The following is a 17,840-nucleotide window of genomic DNA, read 5'->3' as shown; positions in this document are numbered from 1 at the left end:
CTGAAATTTACACACTGCTAACCTTATGCCTAACCTTAAATTAAGACAAAAAGCTAGCCAATTTTGACTTTTCTGGCTGTGTAATCTATTGTAAACCGTATGTTTGGCTCTACGAGTTACCTAGAGGGGCATATTTTTTAAATGTAACCTTTATTTAACTATGCAAGTCAGTTAAGAATAAATTCTTATTTACAATGACGACCTACACCAGTCTAACCCGGACGATGGGCCAAGTGTGCGCCGCCCTACGGAACTCCCAATCACAGCTGGTTGTGATACAGCCTGGATCTCAATAATACAACGCAGCCTTCTCGTCATTCCCCTGCATTAATGGAAAGGTGAATGCATATTCATTCATCTGTCCATTCGAGAAGATTAAGAGGACAGGAAGAGTGGGATTTTCCACTCGATCCAACACACAAAACACCAAGATGCAGGGTTTAGATTTTTATTGAGAATGTTGATGGTCCATAAAATATCCAAAACCCCAGATAGTTACAATATCACAAAGAACATTTGACGGGAATTAGGATGTGAGATTTACCTGCCAGATTACATGCTTCTATGGGTTAACAAGTGTCCAATAACCCATGGGACATAAAACACTTCCCAGGTTCGGATCACTTCCTTCATTTCACCTGTTATTTTTTATTTTTTTTGTGATCAGACTTTAGTGCGAGGAAGCAATATGTACCAAATTGAATACAAAGACTTAAACATGATTTTTAGAGAGCCAAATAAAGCCTGATTTCACCATCAGACAACATGAAATCCTGTTTCAATTAGGCACGGTAGCATCATGGACAAAAAAATATTAAAACATGATTTAGCAAGTCAATGTGTACACATGAACTCACATGGCAGTTAAACATGACCATGGCATCAAGTGTCGGTTAGGAAAGTGATCAGTGCATAAACTGGTCAAAATATCAAATCAGATCAGCACCCTCAACACATACAATTCCCACCAACATCTATACAGAATAAATAATAAATAATGTATTTAAAGTTATATAAAAGGACAAATTAACCAAATAATAATAAATAGAGACAAATACATACAACAGTAATCAATTCAAAAGGAATAAACATCCAGCAATGCTCAGCAGTCTCGTTGTCTCTAACCTACTACCACCACCTCACTCCACCATCCCGGTTCCCTTTTAGTGCAGTTAAAGTACCTTAGTTGAACCAGTGAACCCCTCCATCTTCCAGTCACATTACCACCACCCAAACCTGGTCGGGAGATAGCCCAATCTAGCCCCTAGGTATTTGCAGACCAATGCTGTGTTCCAATTCTCGCTACCTTTCTCCCATAATTGTGCACATTCATTAGTGTATTAGTCCCACCTTTTGGGTTAGGGGTTGTTTTCCCAATCGGGCACCAAAAAATAATATCTCAGTCCTTGATAATAAGCATCTTGAAGTCCCACATCTGCTTCCTTATATAAGAACCTGTCCCACGCCCCCTACTAAACATCCGCCCTAACCTCTCCATGCAAACACCCCGCCGCCAAACAACCTGTATCTTTACCCTGCCGCTAACTCCCTCTCTTTATCCCCACAGTTCACTCTTTTTTCTCAGTCCTTATACACAGTCTGTTGGCCGTGACCTCTCTCGTCGTGCATGATGTGCCTCCTCACGTGGATCCTCCTCACCCTTCGGTCCCCTGCGCTGGCCCCCTCCTCCTCTGATTGGCTGGCCCCAGGCGATGATGACTCCAAAAGGGCCACGCCTCCCGGGCCAGAACCACGACCATTCTCATAGATGAGGATGTTGAGGGTCTCCTCAAAGATGCGGGCCTCAGGAAACTCCACCTTACAGGGAGAAGGAAGAGCAGGACACAGGGAGGCAAAGAATGGGTAGAGAATTAGAGAATTCTATATTAAAGTGCCTTCGGAAAGTACTCAGAATCCCTTGACTTTTTCCAACAATGTTACATTAGCCTTATTCTAAAATGATTAAATTGAGGTTAAAAAAAACAATCTACACACAACACACCACAATGAAAGCAAAAACAGGTTTAGAAACTTTTGCCAATTAAAAAAAAAAAAAAAAACATTTAAATAAGTATTCAGACCCTTTACTCAGTACTTTGTGCCAGGTTTCCTCCAGACGTGACGCTTGGCATTCAGGCCAAAGCGTTCAATCTTGGTTTCCAGAGAATCTTGTTTCTCATGGTCAGAGTCTTTCCAAGCGGCCTTATGCCTTTTACTGCGGAGTGGATTGCTCAGTTTGGCCTAGCCAACTCTAGGAAGAGTCTTGGTGGTTCCAAACTTCTTCCAATTAAGAATGTTCTTGGGGACCTTCAATGCTGCAGAAATGTTATGATACCCTTCCCCAAATCTGTGCCTCGACACATTGCTGTCTTGGAGCTCTACGGACAGTTCCGCCAAACTCATGGCTTGGTTTTTGCTCTGACATGCACTGTCAACTATGGGACCTTAAATAGACAGGTGTGTGCCTTTCCAAACCATATCATATCAATTGATTTTACCACAAGTGGACTCCAATCAAGTTATAGAAACACCAAGGGTAAACCCTCAATTTCAAATCTCATAGCAAAGGGTCTGAATACTTATGTAAATAAGGTATCAGTTTACATTTGTAAAATTTTCTTAACTTGTTTTTGCTTTGTCATTATGGGGTAGTGTGTAGTTCCATTTTGGAATAAGGCAGTAACATAACTAAAGTGGAATAAAATTCAAGGGGTCTGAATACTTTCCGAAGGCACTGTACCAATTAAGTATTGAAAAAAAGTGTTCACACCACTTTACATTTTAAACATAATTAAATTGAGATGTTTTGGTCACTGGCATTCATACAATGCTCCATAATGTCAAGTGGAACTGTTTGTTGGAAATTTTGAAGAATTAATAAAAATAAAAAAAAAGCGTAAATGCCTTGAGTCAAGTGTTCAACCCCTTTGTTATGGCAAGCCTAAATACGTTCAGAAGTAAAAATGTGCTTAACAAGTCACATAAGTTGCATGGACTCATTGTGTGCAATAAGTGTTTAACATGATTTTTGAATGACTACCCCACACATTCCAATTAACTGTAAAGTCCGAGTCGAGCACTGACTTTCAAACAGATTCAACCACAAAGACCAGGGAGGTTTTCCAATGCCTTGCAAAGAAGGGCACCTATTGGTAGATGGGGGGGGGGGGGGGGAACATTGAATATCCCTTTCAACATGGTGAAGTTAAATCACACTTTGGATGTTGTATCAATACACCCAGTCACTACAAAGATACAGGCGTCCTTCCTAAAATCAGTTGCCGGAGAGGAAGGAAACCGCTCAGGGATTTGGCCAAAAATCCAAAGATGACTTGAAAACAGTTTGAGTTTATTGGCTGTGATCGGAGAAAACTGAGGATGAATCAACAACATTGGAGTTACTCCACAATACTAACCTAACTGACAGAATAAAAATATTCCAAAACAGGCACTAAAGTGATACATCAAAACAATTGGTAAAGCACTTTACTTTGTGTCCTGAATACAAAGTGTTACGTTTGGGGTAAATCCAATACAACACATTACAGACTACCACTCTCCATATTTTCATGCACAGTGCTGGCTACTTCATGTTATGAGTATTAGGGCTGGGCGAAATGGCATACAAATCATACCTACATTTTTTCGAACTTATGGCTGATTCACGATATACACTACATGTCCACATAATTTTGGTCACCTGCTTGTCGAACATTCATTCCAAAATCATGGGCATTAATATGGAGTTGGTCCCCCCTTCGCTTCTATAACAACCTCCATTCTTCTGGGAAGGCTTTCCACTAGATGTTGGAACATTGCTGCGGGGACTTGCTTCCATTCAGTCACAAGAGCATTAGTGAGGTCAGGCACGGATGTTGGGCAATTTGGCCTGGCTCGCAGTCAGCGTTCCAATTCATCCCATACGTGTTCGATGGGGTTGAAGTCCAAGCTCTGTGCAGGCCAGGAAAGTGCTTTCAAAATGATCGACAAACCATTTCTGTATGGAGCTCGCTTTGTGCACGGGGCATTGTGATGCTGAAACAGTAAAGGGCTTTCCCCAAACTGTTGTCACAAAGTTGGAAGCACAGAATCATCTAGAATGTATGCTGTTGCATTAAGATTTCCCATCACTGTAACTAAGGGGCCTAGCATGAACCATGAAACACACCCCCAGACCATTATTCCTCCTCCACCAAACATTACAGTTGGCACTATGCATTCAGGCAGGTAGCGTTCTCCTGGCATCCGACAAACCCAGATTTGTCCGTCGGACTTCCAGATGGTGAAGCGTGAGTCATCACTCCAAAGAACAGGTTTCCACTGCTCCGGAGTCCAATGGCCGCGAGCTTTACACCACTCCAGCCGACACTTGGCATTGCGCATGGTGTTCTTAGGCTTGTGTGCGGCTGCTTGGCCATGGAAATCTATTTCATGAAGCTCCCGACGAACAGTGCTGACGGCTTCTTCCAGAGGCAGTATGGAACTCGGTAATGTGTAAATATTTGTATGAACATAGTAAGATTCCACAGACAGGTGAATAACAGAAATTGAATAATGTGTCAGTCAGTAACAGTAATAATGTGTCAGTCAGTAAAGTAACAGTCAGTATCTGGTGTGGCCACCAAATGCATTAAGAACCACAATGTATCTCCTCCTCATGGACTGCACCAGATTTGCCAGTTCTTGCTGTGAGATTTTACCCCACTCTTCCACCAAGGCACCTGCAAGTTCCCGGACATTTCTGGGGGGAATTGCCCTAGCCCTCACCCTCCGATCCAACAGGTCCCAGACGTGCTCAATGGGTTTGAGATCCGGGCTCCTTGCTGGCCATGGCAGAACACTGACATTCCGGTAGCAGTATAGCTGGTGGCATGTGGGAGGGTCATGTCAGGATGAGCCTGCAGGAAGGGTACCATATGAGGGAGGAGGATGTCTTCCCTGTAACGCACAGCGTTGCGATTGCCTGCAATGACAACAAGCTCAGTCCGATGATGCTGTGACACACCGCTCCAGACCATGACGGACCATCTCGCTCCAGAGTACAGGCCTCGGTGCAACGCTCATTCCTTCGACGATAAATGTGAATCCGACCATCACAAAACCGCAACTTGTCAGTGAAGAGCACTTTTTGCCAGTCCTGTCTGGTCCAGCAACGGTGGGTTTGTGCCCATAGGCGACGTTATTGCCGGTGATGTAAGGCAGGTCCTCACCAGACAACAGGCCTACAAGCCCTCAGTCCAGCCATCTCAGCACTGATGGAGGGACTGTGCGTTCCTGGTCTAACTCGGGCAGTTGTTGTTGCCATCCTGTATCTGTACCGCACGTGTGATGTTCGACTGTACTGTTACACGTGGTCTGCCACTGCGAGGACGATCAGCTGTCCGTCCTGTCTCCCTGTAGCTCTGTCTTAGGCGTCTCACAGTACGGACATTGCAATTTATTGCCCTGGCCACATCTGCAGTCCCCATGCCTCCTAGCTGGTGGCATGCCTAAGGCACGTTCACGCAGATGAGCAGGGACCCTGGGCATCTTTCTTTTTGTGTTTTTCAGAGTCAGGACACTGAAGAGGCCTTTCTACTAAGTTTTCATAACTGTGACCTTAATTGCCTACCGTCTGTAAGCTGTTGGTGTCTTAACGACTGTTCCACAGGTGCATGTTCATTAATAGTTCATGGTTCATTGAACAAATATGGGAAACAGTGTTTAAATCCTTTACAATGAAGATCTGTGAAGTTATTTGGATTTTTACAAATTATCTTTGAAAGACAGGGTCCTGAAAAAGGGACATGTCTTTTTTGCTGAGTTTATTTGTGGCTGAAATAGCCAAAGCCACTAAGAAGGGGTGTCCACTTGCTTTTGTATATATAGTATATTTAGATCATGTTTTTGTGTAAAGCTTTGTTGAACAAATAATTGTCAAATACACTGCATTTCAAACAGTCAGCAATAATCTAATGAATTCAGGGTTTGTGAAATTATACCTAGGCTAAATATAAGCCAGCAGCACCCTGCATCCCACTGCTGGCTTGCCTCTGAAGCAGGGTTGGTCCTGGTCAGGAGACCAGACACTGCTGGAAGTGGTGTTGGAGGGCCAGGAGGAGGTACTCTTTCCTCTGGACAAAAAATATATATCCTAATGCCAGTGAATGGGGACATTGCCCTGTGTAGGGTGCAGTCTTTCGGATTGAATGTTAAACGGGTGACCTGACTTTGTGGTCACTAGAGATCCCATGGCATTTACCATAAGAGTAGGTGTGTTAACCCTGGTGTCCTGGCAAAATTCCCAAATCTGGCCCTCATACCATCATGGCCACCTCATGATCCCAAGCTTCCAATTGGCTCATTCATACCCCCTCCACTACCCTATAACTATTCCCCAGGTCGTTGCTGTATATGAGAATGTGTTCAGTCAACTTACTTGGTAAAATAAAATAAGACCCACTAATAAATGTAATTATTTTACCAAAATAATCAATGATCTGGCATTCAAATCTATGAAAATGCCCATTTTGTTACAAATTTAACAGAACCATGCATAATGCACATTCACTTCTTGTAGCAGGCGTTACAGGAAATTAACACAAGTCTAATAAACACTCCCATAAGCACAAGCCCACATGCTAGTGAGTAGCCAGCTAATCTTTATAGCAATCGTTATATTTCAAGTTTTGCGAACTTGGACCTATTAGCTAGCTAACAGGGCATAACAGTTGAATTGTTATGCGTACACCATTCTGTCCGTCTCCAATTGTTTGAACAGCATGCTAGCCTGTCCACTTTGTTCAGATGTTGAAATCACGTAGCCTACCTTATTTCGCAGAATGAGAATGAGTTGCAAATTTCCTTATATACGCACACAACACACCGAACAAAATATAAACGCAACATGTAAAGTGTCGGTCCTATGATTCATGAGCTGAAATAAAATATCCCCCAAATTTTCCAGACGGACAAAAAGCTTCTCAAACAGGGTGTTCCAGTTCCCGCCAATATCCAGCACCTTCACACAGCCATTGAAGAGGAGTGGGACAACATTCCACAGGCCTGATCAACTCTATGCGAAGGAGATTGTGCTGCATGAGGCAAATGGTGGTCACACCAGATACGGACTGGTTTTCTGATCCACGCATCTACCTTTAAATTATCTGTGACTAACAGATGCATATCTGTAATCCCAGTAATGGGAAATCCATAGATTAGGGCTAACCAATTGACACATTTCCTTATTAGAACTGTAACTCAGTAAAATCTTTGAAATTGTTGTTTCTATTTTTGTTCAGTATAATTTTGTTTAAAACAGTTTAGATTGCTCCTGCAGTTTTGCGTCGGTGCTGCAGTGTAACTGACGCCCGGCCCAGAAAGACAATTTCCATAGACAGCCACATAGAAGTCAGACTAATAAGAGACTTCAGTCATCACTTTTGTGCACAAAAAATACATGGAATTATTCAAATAATTATCACTGAAACAGATTTTCTTCATCACTCACAGATATTAACATTTTATGTTCATCCAATGTCTGCCATTCTTTGGATAACATGATAACGTCGTTGCTGTTCACGTTGCTAGTGCGCATTATAGATATGTAGTGGTGTAATACTGTTCAGGGAAGTCAGGAACCAATACACGCAGTCAGTCAGGAAAGCAAAGGCCAGCTTCTTCAGGCAGAAATTTGCATCCTGTAGCTCTAACTTCAAAAAGTTCTGGGACACTGTAAAGTCCATGGAGAACAAGAGCACCTCCTCCCAGCTGCCCACTGCACTGAGGCTAGGTAACACGTTCACCACCGATAAATCCATGATTATCGAAAACTTCAACAAGCATTTCTCAACGGCTGGCCATGCCTTCCTCCTGGCTACTACAACCTCGGCCAACTTATCGGCAGACTCAGTAGCCTCGGTTTTTCTGATGACTGCCTTGCCTGGTTCACCAACTACTTTGCAGACAGAGTTCAGTGTGTCAAATCGGAGGGCATGCTGTCCGGTCCTCTGGCAGTCTATGGTGCTGCCACAGGGTTCAATTCTCGGGCCGACTCTTTTCTCTGTATATATCAATGATGTTGCTCTTGCTGCGGGAGATTCCCTGATCCACCTCTACGCAGACGACACCATTCTGTATACTTCCAGCCAGTCCTTGGACACTGTGCTATCTAACCTCCAAACGAGCTTCAATGCCATACAACACTCCTTCCGTGGCCTCCAACTGCTCTTAAACGCTAGTAAAACCAAATGCATGCTTTTCAACCGTTCGCTGCCTGCACCCGCACGCCGACTAGCATCACCACCCTGGATGGTTCCGACCTAGAATATGTGGACATCTATAAGTACCTAGGTGTCTGGCTAGACTGTAAACGCTCCTTCCAGACTCATATCAAACATCTCCAATCTAAAATCAAATCTAGAGTCGGCTTTCTATTCCGCAACAAAGCCTCCTTCACTCACGCCGCCAAAATTACCCTTGTAAAACTGACTATCCTACCGATCCTCGACTTCGGCGATGTCATCTACAAAATAGCTTCCAACACTCTACTCAGAAAACTGGATGCAGTTTATCACAGTGCCATCCGTTTTGTTACTAAAGCACCTTATACCACCCACCACTGCGACCTGTATGCTCTAGTCGGCTGGCCCTCGCTACATATTCGTCGCCAGACCCACTGGCTCCAGGTCATCTACAAGTCCATGCTAGGTAAAGCTCCGCCTTATCTCAGTTCACTGGTCACGATGGCAACACCCACCCGTAGCACGCGCTCCAGCAGGTGTATCTCACTGATCATCCCTAAAGCCAACACCTCATTTGGTCGCCTTTCGTTCCAGTTCTCTGCTGCCTGTGACTGGAACGAATTGCAAAAATCGCTGAAGTTGGAGACTTATCTCCCTCACCAACTTCAAACATCTGCTATCTGAGCAGCTAACCGATCGCTGCAGCTGTACATAGTCCATCGGTAAATAGCCCACCCAATTTACCTACCTCATCCCCATACTGTTTTTATTTATTTACTTTTCTGCTCTTTTGCACACCAATATCTCTACCTGTACATGACCATCTGACCATTTATCACTCCAGTGTTAATCTGCAAAATTGTAATTATTTGCCTACCTCCTCATGCCTTTTGCACACAATGTATATAGACTCTTTTTCTACTGTGTTATTGACTTGTCAATTGTTAACTCCATGTGTAACTCTGTGTTGTCTGTTCACACTGCTATGCTTTATCTTGGCCAGGTCGCAGTTGCAAATGAGAACTTGTTCTCAACTAGCCTACCTGGTTAAATAAAGGTGAAAAAAAAAAAAAAAAAAAAATTTTTTTTTATATATATATATATATATATATATATATATATATATATATATATGATGTACTGCTGTATCTTTTGTTTTATATGTAAGTGTTTTAATATGTTTGGAGTCCATGAAGGTAATGGGGATCCCAAATAAATACAAAAGTTGGTCCAAATGCAACCTGGATATAGAGGGTCCATCTATCGGCGTACGCAAACATGAATAGATTACCTTGAAAACAAAAGGCAGACATCTTGGGCGCAGTCTCCAGTTCTTATTAAACCTCGGGGACACAGCACAGAAAGGGTGAAGGATACGAGACCAAAAAGACATGAGAACGAGCGGACATGAACGCTAATAAAAATGGGAAAATAAATAATTATTCTTACGATTACAGGCATTTGGAATATCGCGCAAAAACATACATTCTAATTATGTATGTGAGGATCGTAAAACATCTAAGGTTAAAAAGATGCATTCAGTATTAGTTGATAGAGATGAATAACATTCATATAATTGTGTTAACGTTAAAATCTGTCAAAGGGTAAGAATTGAGAGTAATGTGTAAACGTTATATTGATTACTTTATTTTGTGGTGCCTAAAAGTGTTAATCTGTGATCTACGAAATGCTCTTAATCTATGAGCCGGAGATCGATTGCTCTGGTCTCCACCCATATTCCTGGGGAAATCGCGGTCTTTTCTCATTTCACTAAACGTTGAATTGAGAATACAACACTGTATCACGCTCGTGATTATTTCTCCCCTGTTTTCAGGTACTTTATTGATGATAAAATAGTCATTTAAATGTTATAACTCGCTAACATGTCAAGAGTGTTTAAGGTGTGTCTTAGTAACGTCTTGAGGAAGTTAGAGTTAAGTTTGAAGAGAGTAATATTAGCCCTGCTCGGTTGAAGTGAAGAATAGCATCGTACTGAGAGTAGCTGCCATTTTATGTCGATTGTGAATGAACATGTACGTTGTTAATAAGATATTTTGCTGTGTTAGTTGTATAATGGGTTTTCTGTTGTTTTGTAATGTGTTACTTTTGTGAAATGATTACACTACGTTGAATTGAGAATACAACACCGTATCACGCTCGTGATTATTTCTCCCCTGTTTTCAGGGGCGTAACACGGACATGAACGCTAATAAAAATGGGAAAATAAATAATTATTCTTACGATTACAGGCATTTGGAATATCGCGCAAAAACATACATTCTAATTAATCCTATATCTCGCCCAGCCCTAACAGGTATTCTTGTAATCATTAAGGAGTGGGGAGTTTTTCGAGATAAAAAAAAATAAACAGAATGGAGCTTAGCAATTTAGTCTGCTTTTCACCAGACACTGGGAAATTAATTCACCTTTCAGTAGGACAATAACCTAAAACACAAGGTCGAATCTAAACTGGAGTTGCTTACCAAGACCGTGAATGAGTGGCTGAGTTACAGTTATGACTTAAATAGCTTGAAAATACAAGGCAAACCCTGAAAATGGTTGTCTAGCAATGACCGACAACCAACTTGCCAGAGCTTGAATAATTTTGAAGAATAATAAAATGGGCAAATGTTATAAAATCCAGGAGTGGAAAGCACTTCAAACTTATCCAGAAATACTCACAGCTGGTGAGTATTCCAAAGGTGACTAACATGTATTGACTCATCTAGTCAAGATACCGTTTTTTTTTGTAAAGTATGAATTTTTGTTCAACTTTGAAACAAGAGTACTTTACGTCGTTACACAAAAATGTAAATTAAATCCATTTTAATCCCACTTTAACAGCAAAATGTGGAAAAAGTCAAGGGGTGTAAATACCTTGAAGGCACTGTATACCCTAGCATTTACCTAAACCCTGATGTTGCTAGCCTCCATGTTAGTGTTTAAGCTGTGGAAGCTCAGAGTGAAATTGGTTTAATTGGGCTTACCTTGGTCTGTTTCTTCTCAGTTGCGTAGACAATGGATGTGCAGCACACCTCAGCGATCTTGCGGCCCTCACCGTAGAAGGACCAGCAGCAGATCTCGTCCCCGAGCACGTCCTTGACAAACAGGACACGCCCGTTGAAGCGCAGCCCCAGTTTATCAAACAGCTCAATGTTTTTCAGCAGGTTGTCGTCCGAGTTACTGAAGGAGAGGGAAAAGCAAGGAGTTGGGTCAATTCCTAAGACAGCACCATTGTCAACATACACATGCAGAGAGCATGAGATCCTGACTTGAGATGCATCACCCCTTGGCAACAATGCCTGACATACATAAAACACTGAAACCTCAAAGTGAAATATTTGGTTTTACATTTCTAAGAGTAACTAATGTAACTTTTTTGTTGCTTAGCTTAATTGTGGCAGTGCTTGCTAAAATAGAGACTTTGGGCATGAAATCACCTATAAAGTCAACAGCAGCTACAACATGACTACCTATTGGATATACCTAAACTCCTGGGCAATGTTCCCTCTAAGCTGCGCAACACGCGGCCACGCAACTCTCTCAGGATTTCCGCGCAGAACAAATGCTGGCCCGTGCAAGATCGAACTTAACTAAAGGGGCAACTCTTAAACAGAGCAACTCTTAAAGGGGCAACGATCCTTAAACAGATCGTTTACTTCTAATGTGGGAATTGTGATCAAATCAACACAGTATCAGCAACTTTCAATGCAACAAACCTCAAGCTTGAGTCAGTGATTTTGATGTAGTAGGCGGTCTTTCAATCATCTGCTGTCAAATATGTGCTTTTGAGATCAAAGAGCAGATTTTGCAACCCTCAACTTGCACATTTGTTGATATTCTTTGCTATTTAGCAAGTTATTTGCCCAGTTATAGCATTTTTTCGGTCAGCAAAGGGAGAGTGATTACGTCCAATAAAAGCACAAAACATGAACATTTCTTGCCATCTTTCAAAAGAGAGTCAGGTAAGAGCTTAGATTTTGTCGTAAAAAAACAGTTTGTATTTTGAGACGGGCTTGAATATGCAAAAAGAAGCCAATACGCAGAAGGTAGCCTACATTGTCTGATTCTCTATTGTATTAATAAAATGACTTTGATTTTGTAAAATTAGTTTCTTGCAACATAGCCTACAACGCAATTTCCAGTCCCCTATTACGCCCTGCATAATGTTTTTTTAAAGTCTCATATAGCTAGTATTTCCTTATGAAAATGTTATGGGATGCATTTGCATTGTTTTTCCTTGTCAGGCCACTCTGATAAGCCTATTAGGATCAAATAGCCACAGTAGCCTACTTGGCCACCATCTACGTCAACTTAAAGGGGGGTAGGAGTTGAACTTCAAAGTAAACGTGTGCCGGAAGTTGAATAGAATGCTCAGTATTCAAGTTTCCAATCCCAAGACCTGAAATTTGCTCAGTGTGTGAAAAATGGAGGGAACATTGCGCCTGGGTATCAACAGTACCTGGGATGCTTTTGTAGCAGTATTAGTTGAGATAACAATTCAGAGCTATCTGAGTTCATTCCGATGAGAAATCAGGCCTGGGCTAAAGCAAGGAAAATAGACTTGTGTTGCCCTTATATTAACTTAGCCACTCCAAAATATGATTAAGAAAATATATAAAGTACCAGCCAAAAGTTTAGACACCTACTCATTCAAGGGTTTCTTTATTTTTGCTATTTTGTACATTGTACAATAATAGAAGACTTCAAAACTATGAAATAACATATGGAATCATGTAGTAACCAAAAAAAAAAGTGTTAAGCAAATAAAAATATATTTGAGATGAGATTCTTCAACCCTTTGCCTTAATGACAGCTTTGCACACTTAACATTCTCTCAACCATCTTCATGAGATAGTCACCTGGAATGCATTTCGATTAACAGGTGTACCTTGTTTAAAGTTCATTTGTGGAATTTCTTTCCTTCTTAATGCATTTGAGCCAATCAGTTGTGTTGTGACAATGTTGGAGAGGCATACAGAAGATATGGACTTGGTCTTTTACCAAGTAGGGCTATTATGGCAAGAACAGCTCAAATAAGCAAGGAGAATCAACAGTCCGTTACTTTAAGACATGAAGGTCAGTCAATCCGGAACATTTCAAGAACTTTGAAGGTTTCTTCAAGTGCAGTCGCAAAAAACATCAAGCGCTATGATAAAAATGGCTCTCACAACGACCGCCACAGGAAAGGAAGTCCCAGAGTAACATCTGCTGAACAGGATAAGTTAGAGTTACCAGCCTCATAAATTGTAGCCCAAATAAATGCTTCAGAGTAACAGTAATAGACACATCAACTGTTCAGAGGAGACTCCGTGAATCAAGCATTCATGGTCAAAATATTGCAAAGAAACCACTACTAAAGGACACCAATAAGAAGAGACTTGCTTGGGTCAAGAAACATGAGCAACGGACATTAGACCGGTGGAAATCTGTTAATCACATTGTAGGATGTTTAATGAATTTATTTGCAAATTATGGTGGAAAATAAGTATTTGGTCAATAACAAAAGTTTCTCAATACTTTGTTATATACCCTTTGTTGGCAATGACAGAGGTCAAACATTTTCTGTAAGTCTTCACAAGGTTTTCACACACTGTTGCTGGTATTTTGTCCCATTCCTCCATGCAGATCTCCTCTAGAGCAGTGATGTTTTGGGGCTGTTGCTGGGCAACACGGACTTTCTCAACTCCCTCCAAAGATTTTCTATGGGGTTGAGATCTGGAGACTGGCTAGGCCACTCCAGGACCTTGAAATGCTTCTTACGAAGCCACTCCGTTGCCCGGGCGGTGTGTTTGAGATCATTTTCATGCTGAAAGACCCAGCCACGTTTCATCTTCAATGCCCTTGCTGATGGAAGGAGGTTTTCACTCAAAATCTCACAATATATGGCCCCATTCATTCTTTCCGTTACACGGAACAGTCGTCCTGGTCCCTTTGCAGAAAAACAGCCAAAGCATGATGTTTCCACCCCCATGCTTCACAGTATGTATGGTGTTCTTTGGATGCAACTCAGCATTCTTTGTCCTCCAAACACGACGAGTTTAAAAAAAAGAAGTTATATTTTGGTTTCATCTGACATTCTCCCAATCTTCTTCTGGATCATCCACACGGCAAGCGGTACCAGAGCACCAAGTCTAGGTCCAAAAGGCTTCTTAACAGAGTCTACCCCCAAGCCATAAGACTCCTAAAAAGCTAATCAAATGGCTACCTGGACTATTTGCAATGTCCCCCCACCCCCATTTTTACACTGCTGCTACTCTGTTTATTATCCATGCATAGTCACTTTACCTCTACCTACATATTACCTCAATTAGCTCGACTAACCGGTGGCCCCGCACATTAACCCTACACCAGTACCCCCTGTATATAGCCTCGCTACTGTCATTTTATTATTGCTCCTTAATTATATATATATATATATATATATATATATATATATATATATATTTTTTTTTACTTTAACTTTTTTCCATAAAGCTGCATTGTTGGCCAAGGACTTGTATTAGTAAGCATTTCACTGGCTATTTGAAGAATCTGAAATATTTTGATTTGTTTAACACTTTTTTGGTTCCGACATGTTTCCACGTGTGTTATTTCATAGTGTTTATTATTATAAAACATAGAAAATAGTCAAAATAAAGAAAAACCCTTGAATGAGTAGGTGTCCTAAAACTTTTGACTGGTAGTGTATATATATACAGTAGCTAAGAAAGAAAAACTAAGTGTATGTTGTTTAACTGTTAGTAGCCCATGTGCCTCACCTTAATAATTTGGTCAATTTTCCCCTCATAATTTAGCCTACTGTTCTGACTTGGTGGTGCACATGTAGCCTGTTTTGGCGAAATGTCATCGAATATTGTAATAGGTTTCATTGTCTGTTTATATGCCCCCTTTATTTATCCTATGGTTCTGTCTTGGTGTACAGGATGAAAACTGTAAGAAAGGCCTGTGTTCTGAATTCTGTCACGGTACATGTGCAGTTTTTTTTTATTTTTATTTTGACTACGTCCGTCCTAACTCGCTCATTATTATCTTAAATCGACATTACGGATTGCTTCTTATACACTCGTTGTCCCCTTATGCCAGATTCTAAATCTCAATTGTCAGTAGAAACCACATTTGTTTAAGCAAGTCATCATTTCAGCTATGTTTTTTTGAAAGGCAGTAAATGAGGCTGAATGAACCGTTTCACTGCCAGACAAGCCCTCCGCTGATAGCCAGGTGTAGTCGTAAGGTGTTGAGACAGCTTTATGTAGGCCCTAAAAGTTTGTTGGCACTGTTATAGTGCAATTAATGTATTGTTTAGTGTTGTGTAGTGGCTTTGCTGGCATGCATCCCCAAAAGTTTTTTGGGGAAGTTTGCCCCACCAATATTTACATGCTAAAACCACCACTGTGTTTGACAGTGTGATAGACTTTAGTCAACAAAAAGCTGCTCTCTTCCTGGGGTCCAGCTAAACGAAGGCAGTTAATACCATTTTAAAAACATTACAATACATTCACAGATGTCACAACACACTCTGTGCCCTCAGACCCCTACTACACCATTACCACATATCTACAGTACTAAATCCGTGTATAGCGCGTATATTATCGTGTGTGTGTGTATGCATGTGTCTGCCTATGTATGTGTTGCTTCACAGTCCCCACTGTTCCACATAGTATTTTTATGTTATTTTAATCTAATTTGACTGCCTGCATCAGTTAATTGATGTGGAATAGAGTTCCATGTAGTACTGTGTGCCTGCCATAGTCTGTTCTGGACTTGGGGATTGTGACGAGACCTCGTGGCATGTCTTGTGGCGTACACGCGGGTGCCTGAGCTGTGTGCCAGTTATTCAGACAGACAGATCGGTGCATTCAACATGTTAATACCTCTCATAAATACAAGTAGTGATGAAGTCAATCTCCCCTCCACTTTGAGCCAGGAGAAATTTACATGCATATAATTAATAGTAGCTCTCTGTGTATATCCAAGGGCCAACTGTGCTGCCAATTGCAATTTTCCTAAGTGTAGGACATGCCTTGTTGATAGTGTTATTAAGACACTCCTTCCGTGGCCTCCAACTGCTCTTAAATGCTAGAAAAACTAAATGCATGCTCTTCAACCGATCGCTACCCGCACCCACCCGCCCAACTAGAATCACTACTCTGGACGATTCTGACCTAGAATATGTGGACAACTACAAATACCTAGGTGTCTGGTTAGATTGTAAACTCTCCTTCCAGACTCACATTAAGCATCTCCAATCCAAAATTAAATCTAGGATCGGCTTCCCGATTTCGCAACAAAGCCTCCTTCACTCATGCTGCTAAACATACCCTCGTATCCTACCGATCCTTGACTTCGGGGATGTCATTTACAAAATAGCCTCCAACACTAGCAGATTGAATGCAGTCTATCACAGTGCCATCTGTTTTGTCACCAAAGCCCCATATACTACCCACCACTGCGACCTGTATGCTCTCGTTGGCTGGTCCTCGCTGCATATTTGTCGCCAAACCCATTGGCTCAAGGTCATCTATAAGTCTTTTCTATGTAAAGCTCTGCCTTATCTCAGCTCACTGGTCACCATAGCAGCACCCACCCCTAGCTCCAGCAGGAATATTTAACTGGTCATCCCCACCTTTGGCTGCCTTTCTATACAGTTCTCTGCTGCCAATGACTGGAACGAATTGCAAAAATCATTGAAGATGGAGACATAACTCCCTCTAACTTTAAGTGTACAAAGCCCATCTGTAAATAGCCCATCCAACCAACTACCTACCTCATCCCAATATTTGTTTGTTTTTCTGCGCTTTCGCACACCAGTATTTCTACTTGCACCTCATCTGCACATCTATCACTCCAGAGTAAATTGCTAAATTGTAATTACTTCGCTACTATTAGCTTTTTTATTGCGTTACCTCCTTAATTTTGTACACACATTTTTCTATTGCGTTATTGACTGTACGATTGTTTATCCCATCAGTAATTGTGCTGTTTTTGTCGCACTGCTTAGCTTCATCTTAGCCAGGTCACAGTTGTAAATGAGAACTTGTTCTCAACCGGCCTACCTGGTTAAATAAAGGTGAAATAAAATGTTCATTAAATAAAGAACGCAGAGCAGCGGTTTATTATGGATATCCTTCTCCCCATCTTAGCTACTTTTGTATCAACACGTTTTGACAATCCAGGGTAACTCCAAGCAGTTTAATCATCAACTTGCTCAATTTCCACATTATTTATTGCATGATTTAGTTGAGGTTTAAGGTTTAGTGAATGATTTGTCCCAAAAACAATGCTTTACGTTAGAGAAATATTTAACGCTAACTTATTCCTTGCCACCCACTCTAAAACTAACTGCAGCTCTTTGTCAAGTGTTGCAGTCATTTCAGTTGCTGTAGTAGCTGACATGTGTAGTGGTGAGACATTAGCACACAAAGACACTGTGGCTTTACTCAAAGTCAGTGGTATGTCGTTAGTAAAATTTTTATAAAGCATGGGGCCAGACAGCTACCCTGGGAAATTCCTGATTCAAACGGAAATATGTTTGAGAGGCATCCATTAAAGAACACCCTCTGTGTTCTGTTAGACAAGTAACTCAATCCACATTATAGCAGGGGGTGTAAAGCCATA

General features: G+C 41.4%; 1 protein-coding gene across 2 annotated transcripts in view; it reads right to left on the bottom strand.

Annotated features, from left to right (window-relative positions):
* Positions 1-434: 434 nt before the first annotated feature.
* Positions 435-17,840, bottom strand: part of kctd13 (potassium channel tetramerization domain containing 13) — a 39,147-nt gene continuing 21,741 nt past the window's right edge. For both annotated transcript variants that reach the window (XM_021624316.3, XM_090192907.1), the window contains 2 exons: positions 11,210-11,405; positions 435-1,818 (listed from right to left, as the gene is read on the bottom strand). In XM_021624316.3, the coding sequence (XP_021479991.2) occupies positions 1,582-1,818; positions 11,210-11,405 (433 nt within the window). In that variant the 3' untranslated portion in view covers positions 435-1,581. The remainder of the gene's footprint in view (positions 1,819-11,209; positions 11,406-17,840) is intronic.

The sequence above is a fragment of the Oncorhynchus mykiss genome, chromosome 12, assembly GCF_057628025.1.
Source record: "Oncorhynchus mykiss isolate SJ-2025 chromosome 12, ASM5762802v1, whole genome shotgun sequence".
Classification (NCBI taxonomy): Eukaryota; Metazoa; Chordata; class Actinopteri; order Salmoniformes; family Salmonidae; genus Oncorhynchus; species Oncorhynchus mykiss.
Note: the sequence above shows the minus strand (reverse complement) of the source record. Positions and strands in the feature narration are given on the sequence as shown.